At 37.9% G+C, this 13,109-nt stretch overlaps 1 protein-coding gene across 1 annotated transcript in view; it reads right to left on the reverse strand.

Annotated features, from left to right (window-relative positions):
* The window catches only part of MALRD1 (MAM and LDL receptor class A domain containing 1), an 807,963-nt gene that overhangs the window by 551,990 nt on the left and 242,864 nt on the right, over positions 1-13,109 (reverse strand). Inside the window, exon 20 of the mRNA XM_035022447.1 lies at positions 395-482. Coding sequence (XP_034878338.1) covers positions 395-482 — 88 coding nt within the window. The remainder of the gene's footprint in view (positions 1-394; positions 483-13,109) is intronic.

Genomic DNA, 13,109 nt, shown 5'->3' on the forward strand with positions numbered 1-13,109 from the left:
TAGTGTTGCCTGACAGGAAAACATCTCTGAAGGTAATGGAAGTAGATTAATACACTCTCCAAAACAATGTAATTATAAGGCGACCAAATTGGTTATTATAACCTCTCAAATATAATGGAATTATGGTTTAATTTCAGACATGATTTCCTAATATTTTCCACATGATGAGACAGAAGCACAGCTGATTCAAACCTCTCTACTATGTTTGCAAAGATATTAAGACTAATTACTAGCAAAGATGCAAAATAATCTTTCCCAGGGTTAATATACCAGTAGAATAGAAGTAAGGGTATTTTTAGAATATTGTGGAAATGAAATATTGATTTTCTCAACAGCTGTTTTTTTCGAGTAAACAGGTTTGAAAATACTCATATATTAAAATATTCTTCCTTACCAGGGTAGAGGGCACAGCCCATGAATGACAAATCATCGATTGCAATGTCTCCAGTAAAGCCATCTCCTACTGAAGCCTCCACCAAAATCTAAGAAAAATACAAGAAATCTGTTGATACTGTGAAGGACATTAATTTATGGAAACTCGCGGTAGAAAAAAAAAATCAGAATTTATTTAAAGAGAAATGTCTTCTGAACCATTAAAAAAAAAACTTTCCAGTTGTGTCCCTAAATAGGCATCTTATCGCTACCTAGATAATTCCAGTAACAGGAAGCTCCATTCCTTAGTGGGCCCATTACAACCACGAAGCCCGTTGTGTTTCTAGTGATTTTCCAAAACTGTAATAGATCAGATTTATATCTACTTCCCTATAACTTTCCTTTAGTTCTAGACTCACCCCATTTTTTTCTTTCCTGATCCTTTGAGTATCTGAAGGCAAATCATCATCTCTTTTTCCCACATTTGCCCAAGGAGTTCATCTGTTTCCAAGGTTAAACCCCTCACTGTTCAAGAAATTCAATTTGTGGGCAGAGGTACTTGCCAGAATGCACATTTTTAAGAGCTTTAGAATTTTTCTCACACTGACCTTATTCTGTAACACTTTATGAAACTGGCTAATCGTTATTAGATCTCCTTCAGAACTGCATTAATCACAGCAAATTCTGATGACATCTGTGCGGTTCCACGAGCAGCAATTCCACCAAACCTCCAGGAAAACATGAAATACTGACAAACCACTACAGTATATGGCAGATTGTGATTAGGCCTGAAATTTACTGTAATAGAATTAATCATGATAAATTATTTTAATACTTATGCAAATACACTGCATACTGAATAGGAATCCTGCTATAATTTAATAATGAAGAACTTCAAGCAAACTCGAAAAACACATTCTGTTTTCCCACTATTATATGAATATAGGTTTCTGTTGCATTTTTCCTCACAAATGCTATATGGGGGAGTTGAAATTTTATTTCATTTTTTTTTTAATTCTTAGCTTCTATTCAAACTTGTCTCACACATTATTTATGGATGTCTTAGTTGGAGGGAAGTTTTAAAAAGATCAAATTCCTGACCTCAAATCTCTTGACATCCTCCCTGACTTCCTAGTCTTTCTTGAGAACTACCAGAGCTTCTCCATAATTTGTCAGTAAGGACATTAATCAATGTGGGAAAGGTTTATGTATCTAACCAATGGGCGAATGTAACCCACCTAATATTGCCAGAGGAACATTTAGGTACCAGTACTATGCAGGACGTGTCCTAGTGCTTTATAATGGATCGCTCCAAATATAAAATGCACCCTTCGTTTCTGCACTATCATGAATGAAAGAAATATTATAGGCAGTGAAAACAAAAATGCAGAAAGAATACTCAGTAGAAAATCATATAATTATTCTAATAAACAAAAAACCAGCAGTCAGAATTTGGCAGAACATACTGAAAGAAAATATTTTTTTTGTTCTATTAAAACAAAAAAAGACTGCAGCTGGGCAATCAAGAGGGAAAAGACATACACAAAGATTATTAATTAATTCCCTGGATCAATAGGTCTATCCCACTGCAGTACAACACAGGACATGCTAACAAAGGCTGAGAAGATGTAAGAAAAAGGAAAAATTAGGGAAAATAAGAAGAAACAGTACTAACTTTGCTGCACTGCTCATGATCATATTAGTTTATGAGCGAGGAGGGATAGAAAATGATATCAAAATCCCAAAGTTTATGAAAAGCACAGTTCTTGTGCATATAAATATCTGTAAGCTAACTTTGGGGACATATACATACATAGCTCCACTTGAGAGTGTGGGCCCAACTGTTTCAGAGTATTCCTTTTGTTGTCGTTATGTAATCACAAATCTAAGAAATGGCCATTTGTGAAAATTATGCATTTTCTTGTGGGCCACACCAGGTAAGCAGCACCTCTGAGTGGATTCTGTTTGCAACAGCTTGTTTCTATTGGAGTTCACTGCATATTACACGAGAAGCTTTTTCATAGTGCTTGTATCAGCGTTAGGTGCCAAGAAGAAGACAAAAAAATAATCTGAGGCAGAAGACAGTTGGGTCTTGTGTTAAGACACAATGTAATCATAATTTTTACCAAAATCAATTCAATTCCCTAACCCTCTAAATGTTAACATTGTTGAGAATAAACGATAGCTTCAAGTTGAAATACTAAAAATGTTAGTTTGTATGTATATCTGTAGTCTCAGCTTCTTTCAAATATTTAATTAGCCAGCCATTAAAAAAAAAAAAAAAAACCTACCTGATAACAAATCACATCTTGAGAAAAAGTTATGAATGTTCAGGTTTAATTCTACATTTGCCTTTGCCCTATATTTAAATGTGGTCTTGCAAAAAGCTTTCCATGTTAGCCTGATAAACTAGTCCTAAGAAAAAAGTCACACACACAAAAAAAGAACAAACCCAAGCATCCCTATTCCTGGAAAATTCACTTTCATTTCTGATGTTTTTCCCCAGAAAAAAATGGGAGGATGTTAAAACACAAACATTACTGTATGCAGGGCAGTATTGCCATTCTAGAAATTAGAGAAGCCACATTTTATTCTTAAGTGCCATTAGTACCTTACTGAATTACTTAAAGGGCAATTGGAAATTCCTGTTTGGTCTAAATGACCTGCATTATCTATAGAGGCCAATTCTACCTACATTAGAACTATCACTGGCTTGGAAATTTTGTAAAGTAAGCCAGTGCTTCTAAGTTGTTCTTTTCATGAGCTGCCACATCTAGATGCTCCAACTAAAGATAGAGTAGCCTTGTAAACTACATTGCAACTTTTAGTTCTAATATAACCAAAGACTCAACTATTAATAAGGGTCTCAAGACTTGCCTGAACTCATTTGTCTCTATATTTAGGGAGTTCTGAATTATTGGCCAAGCATTTTAATTAATCTGGAAACTCCCATTATCGTATATATGTAAGACACAATTTAATCATAATTTCACTAAAATAGCTTCAATTTCCTAACATATATATGTATATATGTGTGAATTAACTCATAGTAAAGAAAAAAAATGGTATTAACTCAACCTGCCACTTACTACTTTAAACATCCCATGTTTGTAAAAGAATACAAAATTCAAACACAATATATCGATTTTTAATATAATGCATCTTCAGAAAGATTTGAAATGACTTCTTCTTAAGATTAAAAAAAAACAAAACTAAAAAACCTATACTCAATGTGGAGTAGCTACGACTCCAATGAATTGCTGATGGGAATCTAAAATGGTGCAGCCACTTTGGAAAATGGTTTGGCAGTTTCTTATAAAATTAAACATAGGGATATTTTGGAAAGATGGCGGAGGAGTAGGAGACCTGGATTTCGTCTGGTCTCAGGAATTCAGCTGGATAGGGATCAAACCATTCTGAACACCTACAAACTCAACAGGAGACTGAAGAAAAGAAGAGCAGCAACTCTCTCATCAGAAAAGCGACCACTTTCTGGAAGGTAGGACGTGCGGAGAAGTAAATCCAAGGTGATAATCGGGAGGATAGACAGCGGGGGAGGGGGCCTCCACCAGCCACTTCTGGCAAGTGATAGAGCCACGGACCACAAAATCGGAAATTTTAGAAGTCTGCTCCCCTGAGGGAGTCACTCCAGTGGCTAAGCGGGGGGTGGAACCCTCGCGGGACAGCGTGGTCTCAGGACCCTCAGGGTCACAGGAAGACCAGGGGTGCCTGAGTGCAGCAGAGCTCCCAGGTTTCGTAACAGGGAAGCCAGCTGCAGACACGGAGCAGAGGCGTGGGTTCTCAGCTCAGGGTTGCATTAACTGTGATCCGTGGCACAGTTGGGCCACTGCTCCTCCAGCAGGGACCCAACAAGGGGCAGATCCGGGGAGACTCCCCTTCCTCCCCTGGGAGGAGCAGCACAGGAGTGCACCACAGGGATCTGCTGGGTTTGGAGACTCCACATGGGGTCGGGTCCCAGAGATAGAAACGCTCGGTCACAGGCCGGGTGAGCATGGAATGCGGCCGGAGACCAGGGAGATGGGAGTGACTGACTGCTTTTCTCTGGGAGCTCACTGAGGAGTGGGGCCCCGAGTTCTCGGCTCCTCCAGGAGATTGGGAGGTTGCCATTTTCACTCTCGGCCTCCAAAGCTGTATGGAAAGCTTGCAGGGAACAAAAGCTCCTGAGAGCAAACCGGAGCAGATTACTTAGCCCGGACTGGTAAGGGCGGGGCAATTCCACCTCCGGAAAAGATGTTTGGGAACCACAGCAACAGGCCCCTCCCCGAGAAGATCAGCAAGAACAGCCAGCCGAGACCAAGTTTACCGATCAATGAGAACGGCAGAACTCCAGCGCTAAGGGAATAATGCACAGAGAATCCATGGCTTTTTTCCCAAGATTCTTTAGTCTTGCAAAGTTTTTTTTTTTAATTTTTCTTTTTCCCTTTTTCAACCAACATCTTATCAATCCCTTTTTTAAAAAAAAATTTTATTTTTCATTTTTAGAGTCATATTCTATCCCTTCATAGTAGTTACCCTTATTTTTGGCATATATATATAAGTTGTTCACTCTTTAAAATTTTGAGATAGTTTCTTCTAACAGATCAAAATATACCCTAAATCTCTAGTGTATGGTTTTGTTCTACTCTCCTGCCTGATCACATTCTCTCCCTTTATTTTTTCTTTTTTTTTTAAATCCTGTTCTTTTTCAAACAACTTAAATTTTTTATACTTTTCATCTTTACAATCATATTCCATCCCTTCATCATATCAACCCTTATTTTTGTACATATATAAGTTTTTCTTTCTTTAAAATTTAGGGAGGCACTTTCTTCTAACAGACCAAAATACACCAAAAATCTAGTGTGTGGCACTGATCTATATACCAGCCTGATCATATTTGATCACATTCTGTTTTTTTCTGTTTTGTTCTGTTTTTGTTTTTATCTTTTTTTCTTTCCCTTTTTTTCTCTCTTTCCCTTTCTTTTCCCTGGGCTTCAGGTCTTTTCTGATTTGTTTAGAGTATATATTCTGGGGATGTTGTTACCCTGTTAGCATTTGTTCTCTCATTCGTCTATTCTCCTCTGGACAAAATGACAAGACAGAAAAAATCACCTCAACAAAAAAACAAGAGGTAGTACCGACTGCCAGGGACCTATTCAATACGGACATTAGTACGATGTCGGATCTAGAGTTCAGAATCATCACTTTAAAGATACTAGCTGGGCTTGAAAAACCATGGAAGTTACTAGAGAAACCCTTTCTGGAGAAATAAAAGAACTAAAATCTAACCAAGTCGAAATCAAAAAGGCTATTAATGAGGTGTAATAAAAAATGGGGGCACTAACTGCTAGGATAAATGAGCAGAAGAAAGAATTAGTGATACAGAAGACCAAATGATCAAAAAAAAGAAGCTGAGAAAAAGAGAGAAAAACAACTACTGGATCACGAGGGCACATTTTGAGAGATAAGCAATACCATAAGACGAAACAACATTAGAATGATTGGTATCTCAGAAGAAGAAGAAAGAGAGAGAGGGGCAGAAGGTATATTGAAGCAAATTATAGCAGAGAACTTCCCTAATTTGCGGAAGGAAACAGGCATCAAAATCCAGGAAGCACAGAGAACCCCTCTCAAAATCAATAAAAATAGGTCAACACCCCAACATCTAATAGTAAACTTACGAGTCTCCGAGAAAAAGAGAAAATCCTGAAAGCAGCTTGGAACAAGAGATCTGTAACCTACAATGGCAGAAACATTAGATTGGCAACAGACCTATCCACAAAGACCTGGCAGGCAAAAAGGAATGGCATGATATATTCAGAGCACTAAATGAGAAAAACATGCAGCCAAGAATACTATATCCAGCTAGGCTGTCATTGAAAATAGAAGGAGAGATAAAAAGCTTCCAGGACAAACAAAAACTAAAGGAATTTGCAAACACGAAACCAGCCCTACAAAAAATCTTGAAAGGGGTCCTCTAAGCAAAGAGAGAGCCTAAAAGCAACATAGACCAGAAAGGAAAACAGACAATATACAGTAACAGTCACCTTACAGGCAATACAATGGCACTAAATTCATATCTTTCAATAGTTACCCTGAATGTAAATGAGCTAAATGCCCCAATCAAAAGACACCCAGGTATCTGACTGGATTTAAAAAAAAGACCCATCGATAAGCTGTCTGCAAGAGACTCATTTTAGACCCAAAGACACCCCCAGATTGAAAGTGAGGGGGTGGAAAACCATTTACCATGCTAAAGGACACCAAAAGAAAGCTGGGGTGGCAATCCTTAGATCAGACAAATTAGATTTTAAACCAAAGACTGTAATAAGAGATGAGGAAGGACACTACACCCTACTTAAAGGTTCTATCCAACAAGAAGATCTAACAATTGTAAATATCTATGCCCCTAACATGGGAGCAGCCAATTATATAAGGCAATTAATAACAAAAGCAAAGAAACACATTGACAACAATACAATAATAGTGGGGGACTTTAACACCCTCCTCACTGATATGGACAGATCATCTAAGCAAAAGATAAATAAGGAAATAAAGACTTTCAGTGACACACTGGACCAAATGGACTTCACAGATATATTCAGAACATTCCATTCCAAAGCAAAAGAATAAACATTCTTCTCTAGTGCCCATGGAACATTCTCCAGAATAGATCACATCCTGGGTCACAAATCAGGTCTCAACCAGTACCAAAAGATTGGGATCATTCCCTGCCTATTTTCAGACCATAATGCTCTGAAATTAGAACTCAATCACAAGAGGAAAGTTGGAAAGAACCCAAATACATGGAGGCTAAAGGGCAGCCTACTAAAGAATGAATGGGTCAACCAGGAAATTAAAGAAGAATTAAAAAAATACATGGAAACCAAAAAAATGAAAACACAACTGTTCAAAATCTTTGGGATGCAGCAAAGGCAGTCCTAAGAGGAAAGTATATAGCAATACAAGCCTTTCTCAAGAAACAAGAAAGGTCTCAAGTACACAACCTAACCCTACACCTAAAGGAGCTGGAGAAAGAACAGCAAATAAAGCCTAAACCCAGCAGGAGAAGAGAAATAATAAAGATCAGAGCAGAAATCAATGAAATAGAATCCAAAAGAACAGTAGAACAGATCCATGAAAATAGGAGCTGGTTCTTTGAAAGAATTAAAAGATTGATAAACCCCTGGCCAGACTTATCAAAAAGAAAAGAGAAATGACCTAAATCAACATAATCATGAATGAAAGAGGAGAGATCACAACCAACACCAAAGAAATACAAACAATTATAGGAACATATTATGAGCAACTCTATGCCAGCAAATTAGATAACCTGGAAGAAAGGGATGCATTCCTTGAGATGTATTAACTACCAAAACTGAACCAGGAAGAAACAGAAAACCTGAACAGACCTATAACCACTAAGGAAATTGAAGCAGTCATCAAAAATCTCCCAAAAGGGGCGCCTGGGTGGCTCAGATGGTTGAGCGTCTGCCTTCGGCTCAGGTCATGATCTCAGGGTCCTGGGATTGAGTCCCGCATCGGGCTTCCTGCTCCTTGGGAGCCTGCTTCTCCCTCTGCCTCTCTCTCTCTCTCTGTCTCTCATGAATAAATAAATAAAATCTTTAAAAAAAAAAAAAATCTCCCAAAAAACAAAAGCCCAGGGCCAGATGGCTTCCCAGGGGAATTCTACCAAACATTTAAAGAAGAATTAATACCTATTCTTCTGAAACTGTTCCAAAAAATTGAAATGGAAGGAAAACTTACAAACTTGTTTTATGAGGCCAGCATTACCTTGATCCCCAAACCAGACAAAGACCCCATCAAAAAGGACAATTACAGACCAATATCCCTGATGAACATGGATGCAAAAATTCTCACCAAAATACTAGCCAATAGGATCCAACAGTACATTAAAGGGAATATTCACCACGACCAAGTGGGATTTATCCCTGGGCTGCAAGGTTGGTTCACCATCTGCAAATCAATCAACGTGATACAAAACATTAACAAAAGAAAGAACAAGAATCATAGGATCCTCTCAATAGATTCAGAAAAAGCATTTGACAAAGTACAGCTTCCTTTCTTGATCAAAACTCTTCAGAGTATAGGGATCGAGGGTACATACCTCAATATCATAAAAGCCATCTATGAAAAACCCACATCGAATATCATTCTCAATGGGGAAAAACTGAGAGCTTTCCCCCTAAGCTCAGGAATGCGTCAGGGATGTCCACTATCACCACTGCTATTCAACATAGTCCTAGAAGTCCTAGCCACAGCAATCAAACAACAAAAAGAAATAAAAGGCATCCAAATTGGCAAAGAAGAAGTCAAACTCTCACTCTTTGAAGATGATATACTTTATGTGGAAAACCCCAAAGACTCCACCCCAAAACTGCTAGAACTCATACAGGAATTCAGTCAAGTGGCAGGATATAAAATCAATGCACAGAAATCAGTGGCATTCCTATACACCAACAACAAGACAGAACAAAGAGAAATTAAGGAGTCGATCCCATTTACAATGGCATCCAGAACCATAAGATACCTAGGAATAAATCTAATCAAAGAGGCAAAGGATCTGTACTCAGAAAACTAAAATACTCATGAAAGAAATTGAGGAAGACACAAAGAAATGGAAAAACATGCCATGCTCATGGACTGGAAGAACAAATATTGTGAAGATGTCAATGCTACCTAGAGCAATCTACACATTTAATGCAATCCCCATCAAAATACCATCCACCGAAGCAACTTCTTCCTAGAAACATCGCCAAAGGCAAGGGAAGCAAGGACAAAAATGAACTATTGGGACTTCATCAAGATAAAAAGCTTTTGCACAGCAAAAGAAATAGTCAACAAAACCAAAAGACAACTGACAGAATGGGAGAAGATATTTGCAAATGACATATCAGATAAAGGGCTACTATCCAAAATCTATAAAGAACTTCTCAAACTCAACACCCAAAGAACAAACAATCCAATCAAGAAATGGGCAGAAGACACGAACAGACATTTTTCCAAAGAAGACATCCAAATGGCCAACAGACACATGAAAAAGTGCTCAACATTGCTCAGCATCAGGGAAATCCAAATCAAAACCTCAACGATATACCACCTCACATGAGTCAGAATGGCTAAAATTAACAAGTCAGGAAATGACAGATGTTGGCGGGGATGCAGAGAAAGGGGAACCCTCCTACACTGTTGGTGGGAATGCAAGCTGGTGTAGCCACTCTGGAAAACAGTATGGAGTTTCCTCAAAAAGTTGAAAATAGAGCTACTGTACGATCCAGCAATTGCACTACTGGGTATTTACCCCAAAGATACAAATGTAGGGATCCGAAGGGGTACGTGCACCCCGATGTTTATAGCAGCAATGTCCACAATAGCCAAACTGTGGAAAGAGCCAGGATGCCCATCGACAGATGAATGGATAAAGAAGATGCTGTATGTGTGTGTGTGTGTGTGTATGCGCACAATGGAATATTATGCAGCCATCAATAGGAATGAGATCTTGCCATTTGCAACAACGTGGATGGAACTGGAGGGTATTATGCTGAGCGAAGTAAGTCAATCGCAGAACGACATGTATCATATGACCTCACTGACAGGAGGATTTCTTAATCTCAGGAAACAAACTGAGGGTTGCTGGAGTGGGGGGTGAGGTTGGAGGGATGGGGTGGCTGGGTGATATACACTGGGGAGGGTATGTGCTATGGTGAGCGCTGTGAATTGTGCAAGACTGTTGAATCACAGATCTGTACCTCTGAAACAATGCAATCTATGTTAAGAAAAAAAAAGAAGATAGAAGGAGGGGAAGAATGAAGGGGGGGAATCGGAGGGGGAGACGAACCATGAGAGAGGATTGGACTCTGAAAAACAAACTGAGGGTTCTAGAGGGAATGGGGATGGGAGGATGGGTTAGCCTGGTGATGGGTATTAAAGAGGGCACGTTCTACATGGAGCACTGGGTGTTATGCACAAACAATGAATCATGGAACACTACATGAAAAACTAATGATGTAATGTATGGTGATTAACATAACAATAAAAAATTTTAAAAATTTAAAAAAATTAAACATATACTTCCCTACAATGTGGCAATCCCACACATAGGTATTTGTTTACCCAAGAGAAATGAAGGCATGCCAAGCAAAAACCTGTTCACAAAGTTTATAGCAGCTCTATTTACGATATCCATCTCCAAAAGCTGAAAACAATTCAAATATCCCTCAGTTGGTAAATAGTAAAGCAACTTGTGGGAGATCTATACAATGAAATTCCACTCAGCAATGAGAAGAAACACACTAGGGGTACATATAACAACAGCTGTGAATCACAAAAGCATTATACCTAGAGAAAGAAGCTGGGCTCAAAAGGCTACATATTTGATCAATCCATTTATACAACATTCCAGAATAGGCGGAAATATGGGGAAAGAAATCAGATGTGTGTGGCCAGGGTCTGTGGGGAGAGGAAGGGGATCAATGACATAGAGGAATGAGGAATCTGGGGGGATGAGGGAAATATTTTCTTAGTTGTGGAGGTGGTTACACAACTGTGTAAGTTTACTGAAATTCATAGAGCTGATCACCTAAACAGGATGAATTTTACTTATATAAATTCTATCAATAAACAAATAAAAACATTTATTCTATACTTATTGCCATAAATCATCATTATCTCTAGTAGTATTTTCACTTTCTAAATTACTAATTTCATGCATGAAATTTTATAATTAGCACATAGTAATCTGAAGTATCTAACTGTACTTTTTAATTCAGCTATGAAAATTCTCTTGTGATCCACTAATAAGTTTCCAGAGAATATTTGTTTTCCCTTATACTTCCTAGTGATGCCCACTTATTTTCATTTACTATTTCCATAATTAAAAATGCAGAAACAAAGAAAATGAAAGACATAAAAATCCTTTTACCCTGTTTTTATAGTTGGCTAACAGGTGAAGTAGCCAAACTCCTATAAACACATTCAGACAACTATCAAATAGTTTACCATATAAGCTACAATTTAAGGGGCTCATAGAAAGTCACCTCGAGATCTCAAACTTTCTAGGCTAATGTTAGGGAAATAGTTGCTAGATTCAACATAAAAAGGTTTTTAAATCACAACTGGAATTTTTTATACAACCTTGAAACTAATCTCAATGAAATAAAACTTGGATTTTGTCTGACAAATTTTATGTTTTGTTTCTTTTTTTGTATGTCTCTGGCCATACCACATACAAAAAAAGTGCAGAATAATTAGAGTTTTCCAATTATTATACTATACATATAAACACCATTTATCATTAAACGTGGGCCACAAATGCTCTACCTAAATTATATATACACCGAGCTCAGAAATGGATAATAAAAATAAAATCATGGTACTAGTAGAGATGAAATAAAATGCTGGAACAGGTAATTAGGGCAAGTGCTATGAAAGGATTACTTAAAAGAAAACATCTGATGTCTGCCTCATCTGTTTAAGATCCATTTTGGGGAAAAAATCATGGCAAAATTTTTGTTGATATTTTGGCCATATACCGTATTTCTTCTTACCTAATGTCAGCCATATATATATGGCTTCCTAAGAATTTTTAATTCTTCGATGACTGTGTGCTTTGGCATTATGCCAAGTGTTTCCATGGTTACCAAAAAGAATTAAAAAAAAAAGTCCATCTTGATGGTTTCTCATCATCTAGGACAGAAAAGTCTCAGTGGTGACAATCTGGCTCCCAAGAGTATGGTTTAACCAAAACAGTGCTTTCAAGGAGAATAGGTTGCCAAATATTTTAAAAGTAGGATTCTTTCACAGAAAGATATTGTCCTATAGTTGCTACAGTCCCATTACTCCCTCTTAAAAATGTAACTCTAAGGCGAGTGTCAGCTGCCATTTATTATTTAACACCTAACCTACTTCCAATTCATATCCCTTGCCTGGTTCCCATAGGCATTTGAGTTTGCAATTCCATGTGCATGTTAGGTCAGAAACCATGAGGGATCTGAGACTTTACCCTACTCACAAGCGAACAAGATAGCCTGCCACTGTTTCATACACATATACTGACAGAAGACACCAGATCCTTGATTTAGAGGGACAACAAAAAGCATCAGCCAGAAAAATTCCTTCCACTTGTCCCTCAATTAGATGTTTTCCTCCATAGAGTAAGAGCTCAGGGGAGACTAGCTCTTATAAGCTGCTGGTACACCAGTTCCTCTAAAACTCTAGAGAGAGGATAGGAAGGAGGGAGAGAGGGCGCTTAATCTGGAATTTGTAAGCAAATATCTCAGGATAAAGGCTATTCAAACACATTCCTTACTCAGATACTGAACTGTGAAGAACACAAGAAATCCATGGAGAAGTATCTCCCAGCAATGCAGCTCGATGGTACTACACTGCTGATATATTTAATTCATGGAAGCATTATCACTCCCCGCCAGTGTAGGTGTAAATTAAAATGTTTATATCAATTCAGCCTCCTTTTCTCTTATATAATACCTCATTTTATACTCTACACCCAAGTGCTGTTGGCCTAGCTCCTTTTATGCCCACAGAATCTTTTCCCATCAGAGCTTCTGCTTTATTTAGGGTAGAGGTTAAAAAAAAAAAAAAAATCAAGGAGGGGACTGTCGTTGAGGAAATAAGGTCATTCAAAATATCATTCATGTTTCTTTATTTCGATAGAATTCTTTCTGTTATTCTTGAATGAAAGAAACAGAAACCTTAAA

Source organism: Mirounga leonina, unplaced genomic scaffold (assembly GCF_011800145.1).
Source record: "Mirounga leonina isolate KUSES-001 unplaced genomic scaffold, KU_Mleo_1.0 Mir_175, whole genome shotgun sequence".
Lineage (NCBI taxonomy): Eukaryota > Metazoa > Chordata > Mammalia > Carnivora > Phocidae > Mirounga > Mirounga leonina.